The 27,284-nt window shown below is 43.9% G+C and overlaps 2 protein-coding genes across 2 annotated transcripts in view; one reads left to right on the top strand and one right to left on the bottom strand.

Annotated features, from left to right (window-relative positions):
- LOC6588863 (protein chiffon) overlaps positions 1-27,284 on the bottom strand; it is a 63,686-nt gene that overhangs the window by 24,576 nt on the left and 11,826 nt on the right. The gene's annotated exons all lie outside the window — the stretch shown is intronic.
- On the top strand, positions 6,881-8,022 carry LOC6589341 (juvenile hormone acid O-methyltransferase). Its single transcript, XM_002015281.2, has 2 exons — positions 6,881-7,532; positions 7,594-8,022. Exons 1-2 carry the CDS (start codon positions 6,881-6,883, stop codon positions 7,839-7,841), a joined length of 900 nt encoding a protein of 299 aa, XP_002015317.1. The 3' UTR covers positions 7,842-8,022.

Here is a 27,284-nt window from a genome sequence, read left to right as displayed (position 1 = left end):
TTTCCACTTTCCATTTCCCCTCTTTGTGTGTTTCTCTCTCTCTCTTTTCTGCATTGTTGTTATTTTTTGCAAATTTCGCTTTATCTATTTTTCTATATCATTGAACTGTTTTTTATGGGATTTTCTTCTTCATTCGGTTTTGGTTTTGGTTTTGGCTCTACTTCTGTCCTTAAGGGAGTGGATTGCGATTTCTGGTTGATTTGCAGGCGTTGACTTCTTATCGTGTGGAACGTACGTCTGTGCATATGTGCCGGCGGGGAGGGGGAGGGAGAGAGCAATGATGATATGTGGGTTATTATTGTCAATTTTTATGGGATTTTCATGTGTGACTTCACTCGGCTTGGTCCATGGGGGAGGGCGAAAATGTTCCAGTGTTAGATAAGAGCAGCGTGAAATGATGGACGGGGGGGGGTGGTTGAATGGGTGTAGGTACCACGAAAATTAATAAGAGATGGTTGGGGTTGTTTCGGGATTAAGGCGGTGAATATTCGGTTAATTTGTGCGAGTTCTTTCACCAAAAAGTATCATCTAGTACTTGGGGCCTTGGTTGCTCCTCTTGAACAAATATCTCTTCCAGTTTTTCCAAGTTCTCGTTCTAAGGATCCCAAAAAGATGCTTCTTCTAAAATAAATACAGGTATCGCATCTAGCACATCCTCTACCATCTCTACCATCCAACTATTCCGCACTTGCCCTCCAAATCCACACCTCGGAAGGGCCTCTCCATCTCCACCTCCAGCCACTGCCAAACAATGGCTCTCCTCCAGCCAACAAATAAACTCTCCAACAGAACGTGATCAAACATAATCAAAGAATAAGGTGCACTCCTTGGACCCCATCCTTCCATCCTTCCAGGGAGGGGAAAAACTATCAAGCATGGCCCACTCGCTGGGAAATGTAATTTTCTTATGAAATAAACTGCAAATAAAGTGAATTTTATGCAAAATATGTTTAATAAACAAAATCAAGTTTGGCCCCAAGGACAAAACGAGGCGAAAAGACAACAAAACAGCCGAAAAGCAGAGCAGAGCAGGGCAGGGCAGGGCAGGGCAGGAAAAGGACATCATCAACGACAGTGTGAAGATTTTTAATTGCCTTAGGAAAATGTGTGTGTGTGTGGGGGTGTGTGGGGATGGTCCTGTGGCTATGGTGTCTATGAGATGGGACTTGAGATGCCCAAGCAAAGATAATAAGATTGTAAACTATAAAACGATGGAAGCAGATGGCAGGAGGAGCACAGGGTTGAAGAAGAATTATCCTTCCCCTATGTGTGTGTGTCTGTGTGTGTCTCTGGTTAGTGCCCATAAGGATGCGGATGTGGATGTCCTTTCTGCTTGGTTTTGCCTTTTTAATGTCATTTCAGCTACTTTACAACGAGAAATTCCTGGGGATCTGCTGATGGGGTGATGCTTCCAGAGGAAGATTTTGTGTCTCAGACAATTTCAGAAAATGCCAACTCATTAGAATTTCGCCCGACTCCTGGCTCTCGGCCACTTTTCCGGAGTCAACTTTCTTTCGAAAGCAAAGTTGTCGCCACTACAATCTGGCCACATAATTAATGATATACACACACCCACACATACACATATATCTCGGACCACCTCTCACACCTTTACTCCCCCCTTGGCTTTATTGGACGCCAGTTTTGGTTTTTATTCTGCTGACGCCAACTCGAAAATAATTTGATATTTTCAATTAAAGTTTTTCAATGGCTTTTCAAAATGTTTTTCTGGTTTTCCTTCGAGCGGGGGGCGGGGCAAGGGCCCACAATAATTGCATTGTAATTGACTTTTGATAGTGTTCTCAGTCTCTGCTTTAAGGGGGGATTGCAGGATGTTTCGTTGTGGGGTTTTGGTTGAGATTTTGCGGCTTAGGGGTTGCCCTTTGACTTTGAGTCTCTGTGGGCTAGGGTCAAGCCAATCCACAAAACATTTTGCGGCTACGCATTTTGCTTTCCTGTCTTTATACATTTTTGTATCTATTACCGATTTTTTCTTTGCCTTTTGTTAATTCTTCAAAAAACACCTCCTCCCTTTACGGACTCCTCCCATTTACCTTTATAAAACATCATTCCATATTTCCTTTCACAACAAAATATTTCCTTTTGAACATTGATTCCTCTCGGTTCTTTTTACCGATTTTCCCATTCAAGTATCTCGCCATTATTAATTAATTTTTATTTTTTGTCTTTCCATATTGGGAACGTTTTCCCGGAACCACTCCACTGCTCTCTCATTATAAAAAAAAAAACGCAATGCGGACAATTTTAATTTACACCAAAAACACAGAGGAAAGCCCTCGCTTTTCTCTCTTCCCTCCCCACTCCACTCCACCCCTCTGCTTTTCTTTTACCCCACCCCCTCGCTGTGCCCCTCTGTCCTCTTTGCCCCGCGAAGCTAAAAATAATTTGCAGCAAACAAAACAGCGCAAAAGGAAAAACTTGATTATTTTATAAAAATATTTTGTTACGTTAAAGAAAATTTTCACCATTTTTCTCTGGTCCTCTTCGCCTCCCCTTCCTTTGCCACGGCTCCTTCAAAGCTTCCTTCCGCCCCCCCCTCTCTGATTTCTTTTCTCTTTGTCGATATTAAACGAAAATAAAATACAAACAAACCGGCACAAAAAATGCGACAAAAAATTGCAAGTTTTACGTTTCTTTGTTGGTGTTGGTGTGTGTGTGTGTGTGTGTGTGTTGGGGATACCTGGGTGGGCGTGGCTGTATTGGGAAGCGAATGCTATTGAATGCCGTGTGCCCCGGCAGCTCGACAATTTCTCCCATTGCACACTTTTAAGCGCAAAATCAGCTTAGGGGCTCATTATCCCCGGCGTTCGTTCATTCATTTAATTTTTAATTAATTTTCCCAACGCCCGCAAAAATCGACGAAAAAAATGAACACAACACAAAAAAAGAACAACAAATTAATATAAGAAGGAATATTCATACATATATAAAAAACGGGGGCGTGGAACGGGGGGGGGGGGGGGGCATGCAATGTATTTTGTTCCTGCCATCAACACTCGCTAGCTTTTGGCCATTTGTGGGCTTCTTTTTGCCCTTTTCCCTCGGAAGGAGCAAAGGAAGTTTTTCCCAACAAGAAAAAACTGGCACAAAGGGTTGAGTGGGTTCGTGGTTGGCGCTGGGGGGGCGCTGGTATAGGGGCGGGGAGCTCCTTTGGCGGCACGCTGCCTTGGCCCTTTACTATTTAATTATTTTCGCTGCTCTTCTGAGCCCCGGCCTTTTGCTTACAACTTGTAAAATACTTACATATAAAATAAAAATAATACAAGCAAATTGTGTGGGGAGGGGGGCAAGGCAAAGCGGAGGTTCGCAGAAGATGGGGTACTCTAAGAAAAATGGGTTCTCAGTGGGATGTTAATGAATATTACTCGATTTTCGATAGAGAAATATACCTTTTGGGGAGATGCTGTCTTTTGGCACAGAAGAACACTCTGGAGACCCCTCTGGAGGCCCCGCTGGAGGACCCGCTGGAGGACTGTGCTCCTAGAAAGTGTATCTCACGCAGGCTTCCAGCCAACGAGTAGCGTGAAGGCGTGTCCCCAATCCATAACCCAGGGTCCATTCCTTCAGGATTGAATGTGGATCTGTTGGCAACACCTGAGACCCCTCTAAGACCCCAGAAACGGACGATAGAGAAGCCAAAACAGGATACAGGCTGGGTTTCCTGCATAAAGTGAGTTACAACTTCTGTGTACAGACGCTGGAAGCGATCTCCTACAATGTCTCAAGTTTGTAAGAGGTGTCGATGTCCTCTCCCGAAAGATACTTGAACGAGGGATCAACCAATGACCGCTGGGAGAGACTGGAAGTCGCAACAAGTCTCCAAGTGGCGGAGACACTCCAAAATGTCTCCCAAAACCTGTGAAAAGGAGAAGATCCATCGATTCATTGATAGACTGTGCCCCTTTCTCCACGATTCCAGCCACTTGGCCCGCCGTAAGTACCCTGCCCTCGAAGAAAGAGTAAAAACCAGCTAACAGGAAGCGTTAATTGATTTTGTTTTATTCTTTTGCGTGGCCTAAGCTGGCCCCGCCACACGGTGCGGCATGTGGGGGGCAAAGAAAGGATGTTTTTTTGGGAGAAATGGAAAACAAGACGCCACAGAAGCAACAGAAGCCACCCTTTGCCGAAGTTTTTCCTTAAGCAACAAAAGGGGGGGACAGAGGGGACGGGGGGCGGGCTGTGCTCCTTTTATGCTTAATTAAATATTCATCAAACACACAATGGAAAACTTTTAAATACTCATCAAGTTTGCGGCATCCTCCTGCCCGTCCTCGACGTCGTCGTCGTCGTCGTCTTGGGATCTGCTCGAAGATGGAGGGTTCGACGATGATGAAGCCAAGTATGTGCTCATATGTTTTGGCCCGAGACTCCGAGGACCCCAGCTCCTGTCTGCTCTAATCAATAACAACAAATCGGCGTTTACTTTGTATTTGAAATCTGCATAGTCCCCCCTTCCATGCCGTATTCCCCTTTGGGACATTAAAAACTCATTTCCCCACTACGAAAACCGAAAGAACAGAACTGAATCTCAGTCTAAACCCTGGTCCCCCCGCCCCGCCCCGCTGCCTTTTCTGGGATTTTCTTGTTTTGTTTGTTATTTTGTTATTTCAACATATGCCCAAGTTTTTGTTGTTGCCCCCACCCGATCCACCTCTTCGTTTTGGATAGACAAATAGCCAGAACAGGCTTCTATATGGAATATGCCCATGTACTGCCCAGTTAGATAAACTTTGAATAGTTTCCAAGTGTGTGTGAATGATTCTCGGGGGCAGGGGAATGCCTTCCAGGGGCAGGAGCTGCCGTGGGGTGGTTCTTAAGAGCGGACTTCACGATGGTTTGGGGGGGGGGAAGGCCAAGTGTGCGTGAATCCATTAGAAATCACATAAAACTATGGGAATCTGTTTGCTTTGGCTTTTCGTTTGCTCCCTGCGATTGTTTGCGGAACTGCGAGAGGTTTTTGGGGGCGGAGAAGGGGGGTTACCGAATTGGCCAAGGCGTCGCAGGGTATTACAGCACTCAAATGAAAGTCGAAATGGGTAAGAAAATGGGTAAAGATTAAGTGTAAGGAGATCTGCTATAGCGATGGGGGGTTGAGGTCTGAGGTCTTGGGGATCTGCTTCAAGAACGGACATCTCCTCGAAGGTGGATCTCAGCCAGTCCTCATGCCCATGACTCCTAGTCCAGGGAACATTTCCTCAAGAATGGCTGTGAAAGTGAAAGTGGAAGCAACGTCAAGCAGGCAAGTAGGAGACACACTCCATGGACCTCCAAATCACAAGTCCAACGAAGACTTTGAGACGGCCTAAGTGGGCTTGGATCCAGGCAAAGATGGTTCATTCCAAAAGCACCTAAAGGGTGACAAAAGGTACTATATTTTCCATTTTGAAACAATATTCTAGAGACCTGATGGGCTTTCAAAAGAGGCTGAAAGCACTACCATTTCCACGAGGAATAGCTATTAAACGGGCATCATTTCATACATAAATTTATTGTATTTTGGGTCGTTCAAGGTCTCAGATTTCTCCACACATGCCAAAAACCGATGCCCATCGTGGACCCAACTCCCTTCGTTCGCTTTAATTGATTTCTGTGTCTCTGTGACAGCTCGAGCCAATCGACAGCTTTCGGTAATTGCAGCCCTAAGCCCGGAACCCTTTCTGCTCAGCCCTGGCCGAGAAGAGTCTGCGCCAAATGCAATTAACCAGCCGTAACGCCCACACACATTAAACCGGAAACAGAAACAGAGACCCGGAGAGAGGCATTCGTTCGGCTTTTGATGTCACTTTTGGCAAATGAATTTATACAAGGGAGGGACAAGGGGGGGTGCCAAGGGGGGGGACATCAAACGTTCGTTATGCTCATATGTGGAATATTTGAAATATCATAAGCTCTTTCTTTCCATCTTTTGGGCCCGGCAGCAATTACACAAATGTAATTTGCAGCTAAATGGAATGTTTTTAATGAATTTATATTCCCTGAAAGTGCCAACAGTGGGGTGCAGGCTCTGGATTCGAGTGAAACCAGCCCAAGTCCCGCATCTATTCCTAGACCCGTAAATCATCTTCGATCTTCGATGAAGTCTCGACCGAAATAGAGTGCCTTTTTTGGGGTAGGTCATTGAACTAACTTCAGTTTTTGAGTATTTCCCCCGCAGTCTGCAGATCAATGCACTCCAAAAATATTTCCCTTCTGCACTCAAAAATTGGGAATTCTGTTTTTTGGGGGGCTGTTCTGTTTCTGTTCAAAATGGAGGCTGGTTTACACTGCTTATGAAAATTATGATAATTTCATGAGGAATTCACTTCCAGAGGCCTGCCCAAGTTCATTGGGGATTTGCATTTGTATGGGCTCCAATGACTGGGTTACGTATTCGAGGCGAACTTCTATGAAGGAAGCATTAGCTAAGCGCTATTCACCTCGAACTTGAGCTTCCCACATCGGATGTGTGGAGACAAAGAGCCAGCGAGGTCGCTGTTTTTTTTCGCTGGTTTGTTCTTCTCTGGTTCTGGAACAGAGAACAAAGGGGAAGCTTGGGAATTTATTCAAGAGTGATTGAAGGGTAAAAGTACTTAGAAATTTCGGAATTAGTCAAAGGAAACAAGTAATAAATTATTTAAAAATTATCGAAATTAAATTCCCTGCTGTCCAGTGTAGGCGAGCGATCTGGATATCTCTCTCTCCCTCTTTCTCTCCGAAACCAATGGAATCGCAAAGCTTTAAAAATAAATGAACTTCGACGTCATCGCGGCTCTGACGGAGGGAGAGCGCGTGGCAAATGAGAGGCCGTGAGAGACGTTCGGACGTCACCGGAACGTATATAAAGCTATGGATTCGCTGCAGTGCCCCACCAGTCGCCGACATGAATCAGGCCTCGCTCTACCAGAACGCCAACCAGGTGCAGCGCCACGACGCCAAGCTGATCCTGGAGGAGTTCGCCTCGACGCTGCAGTGGCGATCGGACGGGGAGGACGCCCTCCTGGACGTGGGCTCTGGCTCGGGCAATGTCCTGATGGACTTCGTCAAGCCGCTGATGCCGCGGGGGGCCCAGCTGGTGGGCACCGACATCTCCAGCCAGATGGTGGGCTTCGCCAGCCAGCACTACCGGAGGGAGGAGCGCACCCAGTTCCGGGTGCTGGACATTGGCTGCGAGCGACTGCCGCAGGAGCTGAGCGGCGGCTTCGATCACGTCACGTCCTTCTACTGCCTCCACTGGGTGCAGAACCTGCGCGGGGCCCTGGCCAACATTTACGATCTGCTGAGGCCCGAAGGCGGCGACTGCCTGCTCGTCTTCCTCGCCTCCAATCCCGTCTACGAGGTGTACAAGATCCTGCAGTTGAACGAGAAGTGGTCGGGGTACATGCAGGACGTCGAGCAGTTCATCTCCCCGCTGCACTACAGCTCCAATCCCGGCGAGGAGTTCGCCCAGCTGCTCAACGAAGTGGGCTTCATCCAGCACAATGTCGAGATTCGCAGCGAGGTCTTTGTCTACGAGGGTGTCAGGACTCTGAAAGGTGAGACCCAAGGCCTGCAGCTCCTCAAGGAGGTTCCCACTGAATGCATCTCTATTTTCAGACAATGTCAAGGCTATTTGCCCCTTCCTGGAACGCATGCCAGCGGCCCTGCACGAAGATTTCCTCGATGACTTTGTACAGATTGTCATCTCCATGAATCTGCAGCAGGGCGATCAGGCCAACGGTCAGGATCAGAAGTTTATATCCCCTTACAAGCTGGTGGTGGCCTATGCTCGCAAGTCCCCGGAATTTGTGAACAATGTTCTGGTCGAGTCCCCGCATCAGAAGCGCCTCAAGGGCCTGAATTAGGGCTCCTCTGAGGGTTAGTGAAATTTATCTCGAATCTTAGTTCGATTGCAGTGTTTAAAACCACTTGAACAGAGTCTATTTATGCCAAATAATAGCCAAATAATAATCTACTTGTTAAGAAGTTCCTAAAACCCAACCCATGAGCATATTTATGGGAAATTCCCATTAAATTCTATTAAAAATATTCTCTAGAATTAATATTGTATTAAAAATGTATAGCAAATAAATATTAAATATTATTTGTATCAACTGAGATGCTTTATTTATATTATATTTTTTTTTAAGAAATTAAATATTTTTCTAAGAATTTATAAGAAAATTGTACAATAATATTTTTAAGGAAAATAAATTACCAAAACATTTTTATAGTTTCGTGCATTAAAGCATTAGTTCAAGATATTATAAGTGCTAATATAAAAGGTTTCTAATTTTCTATTAATTTCTAGATCACAAGTATCTAATTTTTTAAAAGAGATTTACTTATTTCTGACTGCAGTACATTCACTGGCGTTCTCATGAATACTCATCCACTTATAGGCAAACAATGTTTCAGATACAATCGTTATTTCAGGCTTCCACAAAACACTTGCATTACTCAACACTTTTGCTTCTTATGTAAAGTGCGATCTTTGCGTGATCTGGTCACATTGTCATACAATTATCGTCACACAAATCGAATATATATATAATCATGAGATCTCCCCGTGATATATCATTTATACAGAGCGATTGAAGCCCCGGCATTTGTTGTTGGACTGGAATAATTGCTGCTTTTGACAGAAGCAATTATTGGAAAAACAAGTTACACTCTCTCTCAGTCTCTCCCTCTCTCTCTTTCTATCTGTCGAGAACTGTAACGGCTTACTCTCTCCATTTCCATCTCCCCCTTTCCCCTTCATTTTGTGCTTTTGTCAGCCAAAGCCGAGCGTCGCGTCAGAAACCGCGTGCGTTTTAACCGCTTGCGTTTGCCTCGCGATTTTATGAACACAACTTTGCCTCAGACGCGGGACCGCCCGTGGAGCGGGGGATGTCGAAAGGGTTGAAAATGTTGCCATTTTAGTCTAAGAACAATTTTAATTGTAATTCTGTTTATACCTCTTAAAAAAGGGAGACCAAGGGCATGACCAGACGAAAAGGCTTTGGACTTGAAATACCAGAGATTGGAAGAGCTTTATACTAGTACTTCCCACCGATCTTCATAGCATAGCTCATGGGTTTAGCTTTTATATTCCCTTCTGTTTAAAATTATGCCTTTAGAGACTCTCCAAAGATGTTTATCCCAACTACCGGGTATCCTTTAGTCGCTTTACCCCCAATAATATTATTCCACATCATTTTTTTTTGTAAACTCCCGAATCTCTGTGTGTTACGTATGTCGATGTCGGTTAGACGTGGCCCAGGAATTTTGAAATGAGTTATTAACGCGCTGTCGACAGAATGTGGATCCGGCAAATGCCTAGCCATGTCATTCATCAGGGTCGCAGAAGAAGGCCCGGGCACATCCCGGAGCAAAGCGAGGGGTAAGGCGTGAGCCTGTCTAGCTGCCAGGCAATCGTCGGTCTATCCTTGGGATCTCCCCCCCGCCCGGTGGTGGGTTAAAAAGTAGTAAATGTTTGTCTTAATCTTTGATTTTTGTTTTCCCACCCCCTTAGTACATCCCCCTCGCCCGTTGCTTTGTTTCTGGCAAATGTAAACGACAGGAATTAATTTAGATAAATGATTTCTCAAGTGCGCTTCAGACGATTTGCCGCCTGTCAGTCAACCAGTGGCTGGGAGACGGAAGGACCTTCCTCCTCTTGCCCTGCGTCCACGGTGGGGGCGTGGCATGCGATTCGAACGGATCTAGAGACCCCCCTTCCCCCCAAAAAACCCGTCTCAAAATTGTTTTCGCAAACAAATTTTCGTATTGAAATTTGATTTATTTGTTAATTTGTTTGTAATGAATTTTCCGTTTGCTCCACTGCCTCTGCCCCCCAGCTGTGGGAGGGAGTGTGGGGGGGGGGGGGGGGTCCTTTAATTGCCTGTGCCTGGCATTTGCTTTGCCTTCTCTGCATCATTTGTTTAGCTAATTTTCCAGGAACTTCCTTGAAAGATTCAACGGGGGAGATTTCTGTGCCTTGGATTGGAAAAGAAATTGTTAATTCGGAATTGGTTAAGGGGGAAAGGTTAGGAGGAATTTGTGGTAGCTCTTTCTGGTGGAAATCGAATAAAATTCTTATTAATTCAAGACCCCATAGATATGGTACGAATAGGTCTCCTGACATCGCCCGTTGGTAATCATTTGCTGACCCCCGCAGACCCGCCCGCCCCCATGCCTTTGGTCAAGCGTTTCCGGGGGCGTAACCACAAAAGCAAACACGGCATAACGGAACTAAATGACGGCAACTTACGGGCATGTACCCGACTGTACGTTCGTTTTCGGAGGGGGCGTGTGCCTTTGGTCAGAGTTCAAACAAATGCGTCGCCGACCAAATGAAATGTTCGGGGATATTCAGGTGGGTTTTCCCTGCACCCCACCCCACCCCCGGGGGGGTGACCGCCTGACCATTTTGTTTGAGTTTACTTAGCGCCTTTGTTGACTCTCCGGCGTTTTGATTGCGTTTTCCATATGCAAATGTGGCAACCGGAGGGGAGGCTCAAATATGTAGGCTTGTCCCGGGGTCTCTCTATCTGCTGGAAGCGTCCGCCCAATGCAATTACACTCCACGGCCCACAGAAAAGAGCCCAAAATGGGGCACATTATGGAAAATTATAGAAGGAATATTCTAATTTGCCAGCGAGTGTCATGTGCGGCTTTTGTATTAAAAATTCAACATTAACGAGTGGCTTTTTTTTTCTGTTAGATGAGAGTGCACTGGGTAGGAAAGGGGGGGTGGGGGAGTACATCTCTATCTCGTTTTTTCAAATATTTTTTCACTCTACTACTCTCTACCTCTCTTGGGCTTGGACCTCCTTCTGCTGTTGTCCTTTGCTTTTTAAATAAGAATTTTAATAAATTATATTGTAATATGACAGAAATGCTTCACTGACCTCTGGACAGGGGCGTAGAGTTAGAAAGGGGCTCCAGGAGCATACAAATAAAATAATGTCTAAGCTTTGCTCTGCATATGGATAGAGTTTTCAACCCAAATACTAGGGTTGTCTCAAAGAAACCTTGAATCCTCTTTGGAAACCCCCCTGCTAGTAGGCGTGGTCACCGCAGTCCTTTGCTTATGAATTTTTCAATAACAAAATGTGGCACAACAGAAGAAAAAAAAGGTAACAAATTGTAGAAAAATTTCTCGAAAAATTTGCAGCTAATTATGGGCATCAGAGGGGGGAAAGAAACCGGAAACCCTTTGGGACGAGGAGTTAGCCCAGGGTTTAATCCTTTTTATTTTTTGTTGTTTTTCCTTTGCAGAATGTTGTCGAGTGTTGTTGCCGTACTTCATTACGTTTCGTTTTGGGCTTTGGTTTATTTTAATTTCATTTTGTGATTTAACTTTACACCTGCCCGAAAAACGAGACGCCCACACAGCCCGAAGGATACGCAGAAGGACTGTCGACTGTCGACTGCACTTCAATTAAAAACCCGAGTCCTGGGCCAAGGACAGAGGCACTTAAGTGCCTTTCACCCCCCCTCCCCCCTGCCAGGGCCTGTCCCGTCCCCTCGAAGGTGTGGGCACATTTCTTTGGCCCCAAAAATATTTCGAAACATTTTCCGCCACGAATAAAAAAGGGACAACAGTAATATGAAGATTTCTCTCTGGGCAGAAGAAGAGTTTTCGGGCATGCCGGGTCAAGGGTGGAAGATGGTGGGGGGGGCAAATCTTCGTGTAATCGGATAAGGTAATTGGAGGCTTTGTCTAGACATTAAGTGAACATAGTAAATTCTGTGCTGCCCGAAAGATGACTGCCAAAGTCCTTGGGGGCAGGGGTACAGTGGAAAGAAATGTGTCAACCCTGAGACAAAGCCTCATGGGATCTTCACTAGAAGATCATAGATTTCCAAGGGATTTTTCTCTTAATATATCTCTCTTTAAGCGAAGCATTACCGATCGTTTGTCTTCAGTGTGCTGTACTCCCATTACTATATTCTCGACCCACTGTACCTCATTGAATCCCTCAAAACTACACTCATTGGAAACCTTTTCGCTGTTCCTGCACAAAACTTTTGTATGGCAACACATGTTCGAGGTCCTTTGGCTCGGTCCCAGACTCCCGGCATAACAAACTCCTGGAATCACTTGAAGGAACCACTGCGACGGCTTTTAATAAATCGATTTAAATTTCTGATCATATTTTCATCTCCAGAGAAATTTAATAGTTTTTCGCAATAACATTTTATGTGGCAACTCAACATTTTGCAGTCCCTCAGACGAATTCCACTCGCCGACTATCGATGGGGTCTCTATTCCGACTAAGGGATACCTGGTAATCCCATATGCTAGAAGATGGAAATCCTGCAAAGAAAAGGCCAAAAGATATGACGTATAAAAGCTCAATAAGGGATAGTTCTTATTCGGTCTTAAGGACTTACCTTTTATGGGGTCTACCCGCTCATAATATACCCCCCGCACCCTCCTCGTGCTGAGTAACAAGAGCGACGAGAGAGTGCAGCGAAAAACTACCCAACTAAAATAATAAGAGCGGCAACAAACTTGGGCAAAACCCGGCACGTTGCCACGTTGGGGGCAACGAAACGAAGTCCAAACAAAGAAACTGTAAAGTTTACGGGTCACACGATGTGCCATGAGCTCTAGCAGGACCCGCTCTCTCTCCCAGGACTCTGTCGTCTATGGTGCTTCCTGTGCAGGGCAATAAAATTACTTTAGCCCATAAGTATGCTACAATTTTAGGTACGAGCTTTCCCCGGCTTTTGGTCGCAAGTGCTGCAAATAGTTTTGCTCCTGCTGCAGTCTCCCACTACCCCCCCTGCCGCCCCCACCGAGACACACATCATAATTAATGCAAAGCTGGCAAATGTATGCAACACCTGCGGTTTGTTTAAAACGACCACAAGCATTGCCCCCCCCCTCCACCTCCCTCCGTCCTGGGCTCTTGGGCTCTATCCTGGGGCTACTAACCAATTTTGGTTATTGAAATTGCTTCGTCCAAGTCGCTGACATTTTATGCTCATTTAATTGCAGGGCCCACAAAAAAGGCTGTCCAATTTCACTTCAATCGAATTCAATACGCTTCGCTTTTCCAATTTCAATGTCCCGAGGCCTCGCAACGAATTGGTTTCTCCGCTTGCGGTCCTGCAGGACCAACTGGCGACGACACAAGTTGCTTTGCGGTTAGGGCAGTGTTGCCGGTTCACTTTCTTGCCACATCATGCTGCCACCGACGAGTATAATTAGCCAGCTTAGCCCACATTCTGTGGACACTGTACTGCGGCTATAATTGCGATTGCCAATTGTTTTTTATATACATATAGTCTGTTATTCCCTAATTGCGGGTCCTTTGTCTCTGGCTGACATGCAAATGAGTTGCTTGTTGTTGACCTCTCTACATGTCAATTAAGTCGAGTCGCTCGCTCTGGCCATATGTAGGGGGCTGATCCAAGAAGAATACAAGCCCTGATGAGGCTCTGCAACTAATTATACGTATAGCTATGCCGGTGATGACAGACGAGCTATGTGAAGGTCCTTACAGTTCCCAGGTTTAAGGTTTCTCTTACTACACTTTGGTGTTCCCAGAAAGTCATCTCAATCGTCATCTAATCCCAGAAAATATTCTGTTTCTGAAGTGTAATTAAAAAATATCCATGGCATACTTTTGTGTGAACTTTTTGGTGGGGCGTTTCAGGAAGGGTAACCACTCCCCCCCCCCCTCCCCCCGCCAGGAAGGAAACCCCACATCGATTTTGTTCTCAAGTTTCAGGCGCTTTTGTTTACACAAAAATTATGTTTAATGAGCAACAACCCCGCACGGGCCGGCCGCGGCACAGCCTCTTGTTGGGGGTTGGAAAAACTGACAATTATAATTACAAGGTCTTAAGTTTTTCGTGAAAATTATTATTTTAATTATGGACCAGCCAACCAGCCAGGGTGGAAATGGAAACAGAAACCGAAACGAAACGAAGAAAAATTCGATACATTTATGTCCCTGTGACAGATCATAAATTCAACGATTTGAGCGATCTGTTTGGGCAACAATAAACCCGGAGAGCATAAAACCCCCATGCGAGAAAATCATCTAATCAAGTGACACATAATCAGTTTTTATGGGGGGTGGGGGGTGGGGGGTACCCAGGGCAATCATAACTTTTGCCCCAAATACATCGCATCGCACATCGGGTTTTATTTTCGCACGTTGATAATTTTTATTTGCCGCTCTGACTGCTCGTCTCTATCGCCGACTACCAGCCAAAGGACATACTCCTGTGCGTGTGTATGTCCTGTGCAAATAAAATACATTTTTGCTGCGCTTTTATTTGCCATCAGTTTCAGTGTCCATCCCTTGTAGCCTTTGTAATAATCATTTATTTAATGTGCCCAAACATTTATTATTTCCGCTGACCCCCATCCGGGTGACCCCCGGATCTGGCTCTGGCTCTGGCTCCTCTGGAATGGTCAAAGTTAGATTGGACACTTGCGCAATTTTCGCCTAATGAATCTAATTGAGTTTAACAAGTGGCCCACAACATCGGGCTAATGCTAATGCCAATGTTGTCGCTGTGTCGCTGTGACCTTCATGGTGGCTGTGGCTCCTTCAAGTTGGGGCCTTACCAAAGGAAAAATGGTTGAAGCTTTTGCCAGTAATTAAAGGGAGAGTGGATAGCCAACTGTTGAGGATTGGCATGCCTGGGACCCAGTCTTGGCCTCTTTAATATGTTTTTTTTTCCACATAATTCATAGATTCAAAAGAATGCCAATGGATTGCATGGAAAATTAAAAACTCTCCCTACCAAAAATCCAAGTCCAAAGGGGGGGAGGGGAGTGGGTGATTTCAGATCTAACAAATAAAGCCAATAGCAAAATGTTAAACGAAAATATTTCCAACTCATTGATTGCCATACTCCCAGGCAAAACTCCGATCCCCCGACTTGGCTGGGGCCTTTCTGTTTGCATATTTGTGTGTTCAAACAATATACCAAAAAAAACGAGGGGGAACGTTGTGAGTTGCTGCGGACACCGCAACTCTACGGTTATACCCGATACTAAGTCAGTATGGCTCTCCTCCGGCAGACGCCGCTAATATTTAACGACACGACAAAGAGTGCGTGCGAGAGAGACAGAAAATCAGTCTGAGCGTGACGTCGGGCGCTGCGTAGCCACTGCAAATTGATTTGTTCCTTTTGGCTATAAAAATGATCTGATCTGATCCAGATTCAGCAATCTAATAGATATGGTCATTATCTATGATTCTGCGTTTTTAGTTTTCTCAAATCTGCAATATTGTGGATGCAACAGATTTTCGTCCTTTGTGGGGGCGGATGGGGGTGGGGCGAAATTCTGAGATATACGTTTTATAGTGACATCTTAAAGGAGTGTGTGCACCAAATTTGGTTACTCTAGCCTTAATAGTCTCTGAGATTTGTGGTTGCCTCAGATTTTCGTCCTTTGCGGGGGCGGAAGGGGGTGTGGCGAAATTTGGACAGGAAACGGTCAAGGTCCGATATCACAGGAGTGTGGATACCAAATTTGGTTGCTCTGGCTTTTATAGGTTCTGAGATCCTTGAACTCATATTTTGCAATTGGCAAAACCGACCATGAAACCTGTGTGTTAGAGTGAGACAGAGCGAGAAAGAGTGAAATTGTTTTCGTGATTCTGGCTGTAATAATTATACGATCCAATTCAGATTCTGCAGTCTAAAAGATATGGTCATTCTCTACGATTCTGCGTTTTTTGTTTTCTCGTATCTTTAAAATTGTGGATGCCACAGATTTTCGCCCTTTGTGGGGGCGGAAGTGGGCGGGGCAAAGTTTTGAAATATTTTTGTAGCAGTGACATATCACAGAAGTCTGGATCCAAAACATCGTTGCTCTAGCTCTTATAGTCTTTGAGCATTAGGCGCTGAAGGGGACGGACAGACGGACAGACGGACAGACGGACAGACGGACGGACGGACAGACGGACAGACGGACAGACGGACAGACAGACATGGCTCAATCGACTCGGCTATTGATGCTGATCAAGAATATATATACTTTATGGGGTCGGAAACGATTCCTTCTGGACGTTACACACATCCACTTTTACCACAAATCTAATATACCCCAATACTCATTTTGAGTATCGGGTATAAAAAGAGCCATGGCGGGTGTGGGGGGGGGGGACTGTGTATGCCCTTCGGAGTTCCAGAGTCTATGAAATAATGAACGCATGAATGATTGCATACTTTTTGGCTGCTTGCCGCTTAACATTTTCATTGCCATTTATTTCTGGGTTTTCGTTTTCCTATATGAAAAAATACCAAAATCGGTTAATGTTTATTGAAAAAGCATAAAATTCGTTCTACCAGAATGGAAAATATGCTTTTGATACAATTATTGTGCCTATCTGCAGGCGCCGGCCCTGGAAAACGCACCCCAAACCTTGGGATGAACCCTCCAGCTCTCCAGCTCTCCAGCCACCCCATTCCTCGCCTCTTCTTTTACGTATTTTTCGTTTTTTTTAAAATTTGTTTTTCTTCTTTTTTCGTTTGAGTTCATTTTGCGAGAGTGTGTGTGTGTGTGTGCCTCCTGGCCGGGTGCCCCCTCAGGGCCTGCAGTTATATGGGTCGCTTGCCGCTGATAACAATTCTGGATAATATGCGACGCTGGGTCCTGGTCCTCCCACTGCGTTTGGGCTTTGGGCTTTGCGCCGAGGAAAGCGGAAAGCAATTTCATGGTCATGAGGTGGAACAATGTCGAGCAGAAATGGAAATCATCGCATGTTTTAGTTCGGTTATTAGCATACGTCGCATTGTTCAGCGGCTCATGGTTTTTGTGGAGTATTTATGGAATATGATTGACTTTGGGAAAGTCATGGAATCTGCATAGATTTGGTAGATGCATTCTTATTGGAAATTGAAAGAAAACTTTAAGGACTGTAGACTAATTGCATGCCCCCCGAGATTGCCCTTTTATTTTAGGATTTAGAGTCCCTTATTTTTCGAGAAAAATACCTAACCCTCTATGGGTTCCAAATAAAATTCAGAATAATCAGAATCAAACATCCTTCAAGGTATAGCTTTTCATCAGATATCTAGCCCTTGTTAATTTCCCACCTCATCATCAAATTGTAACAAATTTTCGATTATAATTTAAATGAAGTTCAAAAGGGTGCGGGGAGTGGGGGGAGCAAAGAAAAAACGCTGGCAAATTACATGGCTTTGATATTCAAATGCTGTTGTAAAGTTTCATTTGCCTTTCAGCCGCAACTCATTTTCACATTTTACACATTTTCACATTTTACACATTTTATGCATTATTCAAAAGTGTTGCCCACTTTGCGGTCCTTGGTCAGCGAAGGGTTAAGAGGGCGGGGGGGACCCATGAAACATATTTGATATTTCATGCCCAAATAAATGCAATGAAAATTCATCAATTGACTCGACGACTCATCCGCTCGTCCGCTTTGGCCGCTGTGGCCGCCGTCAACGCCTCAACGCCTCAGTTGGCATCGACTGTGGGCCCCATTTGCATATAAATTGCTTTTGACATCGTTTGTTTGCCATTTGCCATTTGCCATATACTTGCCATCATATCATCCTCTGCCGATTCTCCGATCTCTTCTTGTATTTTTTTCGGGCCATGTCAAGTGCTTATCAGCCGGCTGGCATCTGTCCGGAAAAGCAATTGCAGAACTCCACGAGGCGGCATCGGCGCTTTTTTAATTGCCACAATTTGCTCTTAAACGTTTTGGCATTTCAACCTGCGATGCCGCGGACAGAGCCTGCAGCTGGCCCAAAACGAACCAGCGACACCCATGGTGACAATTATATGGAGCACTTTCTGGGACGCGGCACGCGGGAGAGTACTGCCCTCGGGGCAGCATTGGAGGCTTACAAGTTGGCCCATTAGAGGCCGTGTCTGAGAGTGTCTTTTGTGGGCGGTGGCACGGCAGTGGGCGGGAATGTCAACTTAAAAGCCAACAACAACATTGGCGGGGGAGGAGTTTAGTACAGGCTGCGATCTAGTCGACGAAGTGATGCTCTACGGGGGTAGTTTTGGGACAGTCTGTATATTGATTATTTTAGGAGTAAGATGGATTATTATTTTTTTTTTTGTATTTCTTATTATAACAGTTATTAATACTTTTATTAGAGTAAGTATGTAATTTGTTATTTTTCAGTATTTTTTGGTATTTTTTAAAGTATTTTTTCTAATATTTTTGGTATATTAAGTATTTTATATCATAACAGCCATTAGTATTTTTATTAGAATGAGTAGTTAGTTTGGAATTTTTTGGTATTTTATTTAGTATTTGTTTTCTAGTATTTTTGGTATATTAGGTATTTTATATCATAGCAGCAATTAGTACTTTTATTAGAATAAATAGTTAATTTGGTATTTATCAGTATTTTTGGTATTTTGTTAGTATTTTATCTGTAGTATTTTTGTTATATTAAGTATTTTATTAGTCTTTTTATTAGTAGCTAATTTGGTATTTTTCAGTATTTTTGGTATTTTATTTAGTATTTTTTCTGGTAGCTATGGTATCTTAAGTATTTTATATCATAACAGTTATGGATTTTTGATTAGAGTGAGTAGTTAATTTGGTATTTTCAGTATTTTTTGGTATTTTATTTTTTTCGCCCTTACAAAAGTGTTAAGCGGATATATTTTGTTCTCTATAAACTTATATTAAGTTTATAATTCCCAAAATCTACCATCATTCATCCCATCAAGAATAATTACCTCTAAGATATTCCGTACCCCCACAGTCCATCTCCCTGCGTGAAACAAACCCCATGACAGACCCAACAGACCCCACAGTCCTGCTGAATCCCATTGAAGCCTGGGGCCCGACATGCGGCGTTGACACAAAAATTCGTTAGGAAAACCTCAAGAACAAGACGTTAGAAAAGCAAGAAGGAAAACCCAACGCGGAAAAAAAGACAAGCGCGCAGCGGAGGGTGACATTATTTTTCATGTCGATGCCCAAAAAGGACCAACGGAAAAGGCAAGAAACAGCAGCAGCAGACTTTTGGCGGCTTGTTGTGCTCCTGGCGGATACTTTTGCATTTTTTATGGAGCCTGCCACGCCCCTCACCGCGCAGCCCCGGGGGCAGGTGTCGCGCGTTTTGTTTCTATTGTCATCAAGTGGAATTGGCTTTTAATGTTGCCGCTGAGATATCTTAAGAATAATTGTTTTGCGTGTTTTTCTTGATTTCCGCGGCTGGCGGGGCAGGCGAAAGCCATCGTATAGGCCCCGCAGGTGCGTTTTACTCGTATTCCTGGCCGATTTGAATTTTTCTCGTTGTTGGTTCTTGCCCCCGAGTTTTTAATGTTTGCTTGGGTTCATGTTTTCGAGGGTTCAGTGGGTCTGGGCAATGGTCTTGGGAGTTATTAATTGCAGAAGAGGGTCAAAAGTTTTCTTTACGAAAAGAGAGCGCACCCAAGACGAAGGGGTAGGGCATTCAAATGAATTAAATTAAAAAAATTTCTTATAAAGAATCTGAATTATAAATGAATTAGCTTTTCGGGGACTTCTTTTTTTTTTTGCTACTTCTAGGACTTTTTCTCTTACGGGCTTGTAGACCTCCAGAAATACTTAAAGAGATGGATAGATAGATAGATAGATAGATAGATAGACAGACAGACAGATGGATAGATATATAGTAGATAGATAGATTCCCAGATTTCCAATAATTGAGGCTTTCTAAAAAAGAATCTGAATTATAAATGAATTACCTTTTCGGGGACTTATATTTTTGTGCTACTTCTAAGACTTCTTCTCTTACGGGCTTGTAGACCTCCAGAAATACTTGAAGATAGATAGAAAGATGGATAGTATTTATTCCCTTCACTCACAGATGCTACTTCTAGAAAAATGAAAGAACTTAGCAGCTCTTACTGCCTTTTAGTCCTTCAGAAATGCTTAAAGATAGATCGATAGACAGATAGATAGATAGATAGATAGACAGACAGATAGATTGATAGATAGATAGACAGACAGATAGATGGATAGATATATAGTATCACTTAATCTACATTATATTTATTCCTTTCATTCAGAGATGCTACTTCTAGGAAAGAATTTAGCAGCCTTATTTGCTTTTAGTCCTCCAGAAATGCTTAAAGATATGTAGATAGATAGATTGATAGATTTCCAATAATTGAGGCTTTCTAAAAAATAATCTCAATTATAAATGAATAAGTTTTTCAGGGCCTTGTATGTTGATGATACTTCTATGAAAATGAAAGAATTTAGCCGCTTTTACTTGCTTTTGGTCCTGCAGAAATACTTATAGATAGATACATATGTAGGTAGATAAAATGTAACCCTAGTATTTGTATTTATATCGTATATTACTCCCTCTATTCACAGATTTCCCGATATTCTTGAGGCTTTCCCTTCCTTCAGGCACTTTCCAAAATCTTAACCCGAAATAGTTTATCTTGAAAATGTTCCCAAAAACTCTTTTCCAGTATATTATCAACTCAAATATGCAAATCCCACTGATGTGTGTGCACGCATCATTTTCGATTTAAATATAAATTAATATTTTAACACGTTTCTGGTGTTTTTTTTGTTTTTGTTTTTGTCGGCGAGGAGCCGAGGCAGAGTCCTTCCTGGGATCGGGGGCTGCTCATTTAAATTTAAATCCATGCGTGTGTGTGTGAGAGCTCCTTTTCTCATTTAATCTTAATTAAAAACCGGTTTTTCGGGTTGCTGTTGTACATATATTTTTTTCCATGCCCAGCTCCAAAAAGTATGCAACAAGGCGGCAGAATTGTTGAGTTTTATTGTTGTTGAAACGGTTTCTGAGGGGGTTAAGGCAGCCTGCCAACATTTATTTAGTATTCATCATATTTCTGATTTATTCAGTGGCGACTGGGCACGCGTATTTATGGTTATAATTACAGCCAGCATCCAGCATCCAGCATCCAGCATCGAGAACCCTCACCCTCGCAAAGGGGTTGTTCCTCATGTGAGGCTGTTTATTCATATGAAAACTGTTGTTTTCGGCTTCGTTTATAGTTTACGCATTTCACGGTTGAATTTACACCTTTGGGATTGTATTAGGGCCGCAGGAGAGTCCCTGAGGAGGGTGGAAATGCCTCAAAAAATGAGCAATAGTGGGTTGTTTTCCCTTGTAACTGGGTCATATGTAAATTGGGTTGTTTTGGGACAAGAGAGTACATAATTTCTGCGCTTTTTTTGTATTAGTTTAAGTTGAAGGAATCGAAGAATCAGAGCCAGCGCTGAATGGGAAATCTGGAGAGTTTTACGGAGCGGACTCTAACAGAATGGATAATCATCATACCCGGGGTAAACGACATCGCAATGTTCTGGTCAATGCTGGATACGTTGGCAAGCCCCGAAAATTACCGTATAAAAACAAGCACTGGAGGACAAATTAGACTCCTATGCAACGACTCAACCACTTACCGCAAAATCGCCTCCGCGTTGATGGCTAAAGGCGTTCTCTGTCATAGCTACCAGTTGAAAGAAGAACGGTCATATAGAGTAGTAATCAAAAATCTTCACCACTCCACCCCAACTGATTATATTAAGCAAGATCTCATGGCCAAGGGGCATCTAGCCCGATTCATCCACAATCCTCTTAACAGAGCGACCAAGAAGCAGCTCAACTTATTTTTCGTGGACTTAGAGCCAAATGAAAATAATAAAGAGATTTTCAAAGTATCAGACCTCTGCAGACAAAAGATAACTGTTGAGCAGCCACAACGCAAACAGGAGATATCACAGTGTCACCGTTGTCAAGAATACGAACACACCAAAAGATATTGCAACAAAAAATTTGTTTGTGTTAAATGCGGGGGTCCGCATGCCACCATAGAATGCTCAAAGCCACAAGACGTCGAGCCCAAGTGTGCCAACTGTCTTGGCTCCCACACTGCCAATTATAGAGGTTGTAGGGTCTACCAACAGCTTCTATTGAAATTTTACCCACAACCACCACAGGTAAATTGGGAAAACACTCATCAGGCGCAACCTAGGGGAAAGAATACTTCCGGGCGCACCCAGAAAAACTCTCGCTCGCTCTCGAGAAGCAGCAGACAGAGGGACATGCCACGCAACGATATGTCCATTTCCCAGCCAAAAAGTCAGGAAAAACATATATCCTATGCTGAAGTCGCTAGAGGAGCCCAGCACCGATCAAGGAGTATAGCACGAGAACCAGGAAACCGGAACCCATCCCGTACTCGTACCCAACCAGAATCACCTCACAACACGCCTCTTGAGAACAAGCTAATGAATCTTGCAGATAAGCTAGACCAATTCATGCTAATGCAAAACAGGCTTATGAAAATGCAAGAGCAGATCCTCAACATTCTCTCAGCCACTAGCCTCTCAAAATGCCTTACCGTATAGGTATTTGGAATGCGTCGGGCATAGCCAACAAAAGCCTAGAACTCAAAAACTTCATTGCATCGAATCAAATCGACATAATGCTTCTCTCGGAAACGCACTTCTGCAGCAGAACAACATTCAAACTAATAGGATACGAACTCTACACTGCAAATCATCCCTCCGATAGTTTTAGAGGAGGATCTGCTATCCTCATCCGCAGCAGCCTCAAGCACTTCCCAATCAACCCCATTACAGATGGCCAAATTCAAGCCGCTAACATGGTGCTAAGCACCTCTCTAGGAGAAATAACTATCTCGGCTATCTACTGTCCTCCTGCTACCTTATGGACAAGTTCTCAGTTCCGCTCTTTATTATCTAGTTTTGGGCCAAAATACATTGCAGCTGGGGACTGGAATGCGAAGCACCAATGGTGGGGAAACCCTCGCTCCTGCCCTAGAGGTCGCGAAATCCACGACTATATAGTCTCAAGTGGAGCCAACATTCTTGCCACTGGCTCTGCAACCCACTACCCATACGACTCCAACAGATCGCCTAGTGCCTTGGATTTCGCTATCTACAAAGGCGTTCCCCATAGATTCCTGCACATACAAGCGAACTTCGACCTTCCCTCCGATCACCTACCGCTTCTCATAGAAATGCACTTATCCCCTGTCAACTACCCCACTAAACAGAAGCTCCTGCACAGTCGAGCAAACATTGAGATTTTTCAAACCCATTTGGAAGATCACATCCGACTTAACGAGAGATTCGAGTCTCCAGAAGACATTGACGCGGCTGTACGCTCGCTTAATAGCCTCATTCAGGAAGCAGCTCTCTCCGCAGAACCACCCACGTCCGAGGAGCGCTCGACCCGACCTGCTGCATCACCAGACCCTCACATCGAAAACCTTGTGCGTATCAAGAGAAGACTAAGGAAAGCTTTCATAAGAACTCACGACCCAGACACTAAAGCTCAGATGCACAGAGCGGGCAGAAACTTAAAAAAGGCCCTCGCTGAGAAAAGCAGCAAACACTTCGACGAAATGCTAAAAAGAGCCGATACAACTGAAAGTAGCCAGGTCAATCTCTGGAAACTCACCCGTGGCATCAAGAGGCAGCCACTGTGCAGCTTTCCATTAAGAAACGACAACGGTACCTGGGTGAAGTCTGACTTGGAAAAAGCAGAAGCGTTCGCTAGAAATTTAGAGACCAGGTTCACTCCAGCCGATGTAGCACCTCAAGATCACACGCGAGCACTCTCCTGGTACTTAGAAGCGCCCCTACAGATGTCGATACCAACCAAGCCAGTTTCACCTTCTGAAGTCCAAGCGGAAATAAAAGCTCTTGTGAACAACAAAGCTCCTGGGCACGATTTAATAGATGCCCGCATCGCAAAACTGCTTCCACGCAAGGGAGTTATGTTTCTAGTTGCACTCTACAACGCCATCCTCCGCATCGGCCACTTCCCCACCCAATGGAAGTGTGCAATGATTGTGATGATACTAAAGCCAGGTAAACCAACGTCAGCCCTAGAGTCATACAGACCAATAAGCCTACTGCCAGTTTTCTCCAAGATATTCGAAAGAATATTCTTGAGCAGAATGGTGGCTGAAAGCTGCGTCAAGGAAGCTATTCCACAGCACCAATTCGGTTTCAGAAGACAGCACGGGACTCCGGAACAAGTACACAGAGTGGCTCAACACATCCTCAACGCTTATGAAACTAAGCAATACTGCTCAGGGGTGTTTCTCGACGTGAAACAAGCTTTCGACAAAGTCTGGCACAAGGGACTTTTATATAAATTAAAGATGCTACTACCCGCCCCCCAGTATTCAGTCATAAAGTCATTTTTGGGAGAAAGAACGTTTATTGTCACAATCAAGGACGCTATTTCAGACATAAAAATTATCAGAGCTGGAGTTCCACAAGGCAGCGTCCTTGGGCCAATCCTGTACACATTGTTTACACGCGACATGCCGCTACCGCACGTCAACCCAAGCAACTTCCTGGTCGCCACTTACGCTGACGATACTGCTATTCTTTCGTCATCCACCTGCTACAGAGCCGTTGCTGAACAACCTCAAATCTACCTCGAATCCGTGGAAAAATGGGCAAAAAAATGGAACATCACAATTAACGAAACAAAGTCAGTTAACGTAAATTTTACTCTAAGAAGCAAGCACCCACCAGACCTAACCTTCAACGGAAATATAATTCCGCGCAAGAGCAGTCACTGCTACCTCGGTGTCCACTTCGATAAAAGCCTAACTTGGGGACCGCATATCAGAGCTACAGTCATCAAATGTCAAAACAAACTCAAAAAGTTGCACTGGCTCATGAACTCAAAAAGTAAGCTTCCCCTACGCAACAAAGTCATATTGTACAAGGCAATTATAATCCCTATATGGACATATGCCATTCAAGTCTGGGGATGTGCAGCGAAGACGCATCTGAATAAAATCAGAGTCATGCAAGCGAAGGCTCTAAGGGCGATGACAGGTGCCCCGTGGTTTGTTCGGACCACAATGCTGGAAAGAGATCTCCTCATCCCAAAAATTGGAGATCAAATAAACCATCATAGCAGTCGATACAACGATAGGCTCATTAACCATCCAAATGAAACAGCTAGAGGATTACTGCACCCCCAAATCCCACGCAGACTCAAACGTCTCCACCCATTGAACATAAAAAATAGAAAAATTTGCTGAATAACACATCATTAAAATGTATATATAAACCTAATCATTAAACTCTTATAATATGTAGTAAGCCAATGTAAATATCACTAAAATTAGATCATAGTTTAAGTAAAGCTGATTTCTAATAAAATAAAAAAAAAAAAAAAAAAAAAAAAAAACAGAATGGATTAGTCTTAGAAGTTTTAAAAGAACTCTTCAATATTATACTATATCTCAGGCCCATCTCAGAAGAACTGTCTGCTGTCTGGATACGATTAGAACGATATAATGCGATGTGAAGCACTTTCCTATCATTATCCCAAAAGCATAATACTTTCTTTAAATTTTATATAGAAAATTATAAGAAAAACCATCAACCATTAGACGTTTCCATTTTGATAATATCTGTATTTATGCAGTACCACATTATAAACCTACAGCTTGAGTATACGTTTATTCCCTGTGCCATTTTAATATTTTTCTTCTTCTTTTTTTTTAGGTATTTTATAACCAAAAAGTATGATAAACATCAAAAGTGACTTTTCGACTGTGCCATAAAAATTGATAGAAACATATCAACGCACACACACTCCTCATATCTCCCTATTCCCGTATCCCCATATGTTCTATACAGATTTTTTCAGCGTTAAAATTCCCAATAATTCAGCCAATAGATGGGGATGGGGGAAAAGGGGGAGTTTGGCTGCCGTTTGAGGGGGGTATGTTAAGCGCTACCTTTTGACGCACTTAATCTGCCAATAAAAGTAAATCAAAAGCAGCCCGAACCACCCCCCAGAGCCGAGAGGGGGAGAGAGAGAGAGAGAGAGGGGGAGAGAGCAGTTCAAGAGGCATTTCCTGTTTTAAATTGAGGTATGCCATGGGATATTGCCGATATGGATACGGGATATGGGATATGGCAAAAATTCTTTGCGTATTTTTTTCACAGGAAAGAGGCAGGGGGGGGGCGGGGGACTCCGTGTGTCTGTGTTGAAAAGTGTAATTTTAAAAAGTCATAATCGCAGATAAGTGCGGTCTCAAATTGCCCAAGCTGAAAGACCGAGCCCCCCGGACCCTTCCCCCGCCTCTGACAGAAGGCTATTCATTACAACGGCCAACGACTGGCAGGGTTGGGGGTGGGAATGGCCATATAAGAGTATATATCACATATGAGCATGATGATGGTCCATCTCTCGGTGTCTGTGGGTTTTTTTTTACACAACTTTTGCCTATAATCCAAGCAACAAAAAGGAAAAAATCCTACGATTTACCAATTTTCATTCCGAAATCCATTGTTGCCGTTCCCCTTACCGCCCTTACCACCCACCCCATGATATATGTAGGTATTAAAAGTTATTGAAAAAAATGCTGACAAAAGAAGTATAAATATTTACGCAAAATACTATTTGAAAGTCAAGAGGGAAAGAGCATGAGGGGAGAGGGGGTTCGGCTCTGTTGAAAGAGGATTTTCGAGGCATTGTGAAGAGCTGTCGACTGGCAAATGCAAATTATTGGCCTCTTTGATGTTATCCGAAACGAAGCACAAGATTGGGAAAGGTTTTGGGTGATGGGCGGCGAGTTTTAATTACAATAAAGTGGGGGCTTAAGCGGGTACTGGCTAGAAGTCATCGATGGCCACTTTGGGGTTTTTAACCAAGAAATTGGACTGAAAACTAAACAAGATGATGGCGTTGAATGCCTCCAGGGGCAGACTAGACTTGGACCAGCTTAAAGAAGCCACAATTTCAATGCTTTTCTCACTTTTCCCACTTTTCAACTGGAAGAGCAACATTTGCTTCGTTTTTCCTAGGCTCCTGCCTTCCCCGCCTCCCCATCCCACAGTCTATCCATTGCACACCTCTTAAGCGCCACATCTTCCACATCTCACCCTCCAAAATCCATGTTTAATTAAAAACTCCCACGCAATTGAAATCCCACAAAGTTTCGCTTCCCCCCGCGGAAAACAGAAAACAAAAAGTTTTCATCTTCCCCGTGCGACAATAGATATAAATAAAAACCAAAAATGCTATAAATTTTATGTGAAATATAATTGCTTAATGGCAATGGAAATGGGCCTGCCCTGGGAGCGGAGTCCTAGAGTGAAAGTCGTTCGGCCTTATAAATAAAAATTAATTTTAAGCAGCCTTACGATACCTTACGGTCCCTTACAGTCCCTTACAGTGCGGAACAACAATAACAAGACAATTACACACCACACACACGAAATGAGGCAAGGCTTTTGCCAGGGGGTATTCCCTTACCTGCTCCCTGCCCCTGCCCCTGCCCCTTCCCCTTCCCCTTCCCCTCTAAGGAC

The sequence above is a fragment of the Drosophila persimilis genome, unplaced genomic scaffold, assembly GCF_003286085.1.
Source record: "Drosophila persimilis strain 14011-0111.01,24,50 unplaced genomic scaffold, DperRS2 tig00000191-arrow-pilon, whole genome shotgun sequence".
Taxonomy (NCBI): Eukaryota; Metazoa; Arthropoda; class Insecta; order Diptera; family Drosophilidae; genus Drosophila; species Drosophila persimilis.
Note: the sequence above shows the minus strand (reverse complement) of the source record. Positions and strands in the feature narration are given on the sequence as shown.

Excerpts from the sequence above, each read along its gene's own strand:
- LOC6589341 (XM_002015281.2), top strand. The coding sequence starts at position 6,881 with ATGAATCAGGCCTCGCTCTACCAGAACGCCAACCAGGTGCAGCGCCAC. Across the intron at positions 7,533-7,593 it reads GGGTGTCAGGACTCTGAAAG|ACAATGTCAAGGCTATTTGC; the intron begins GTGAGACCCAAG and ends CTCTATTTTCAG.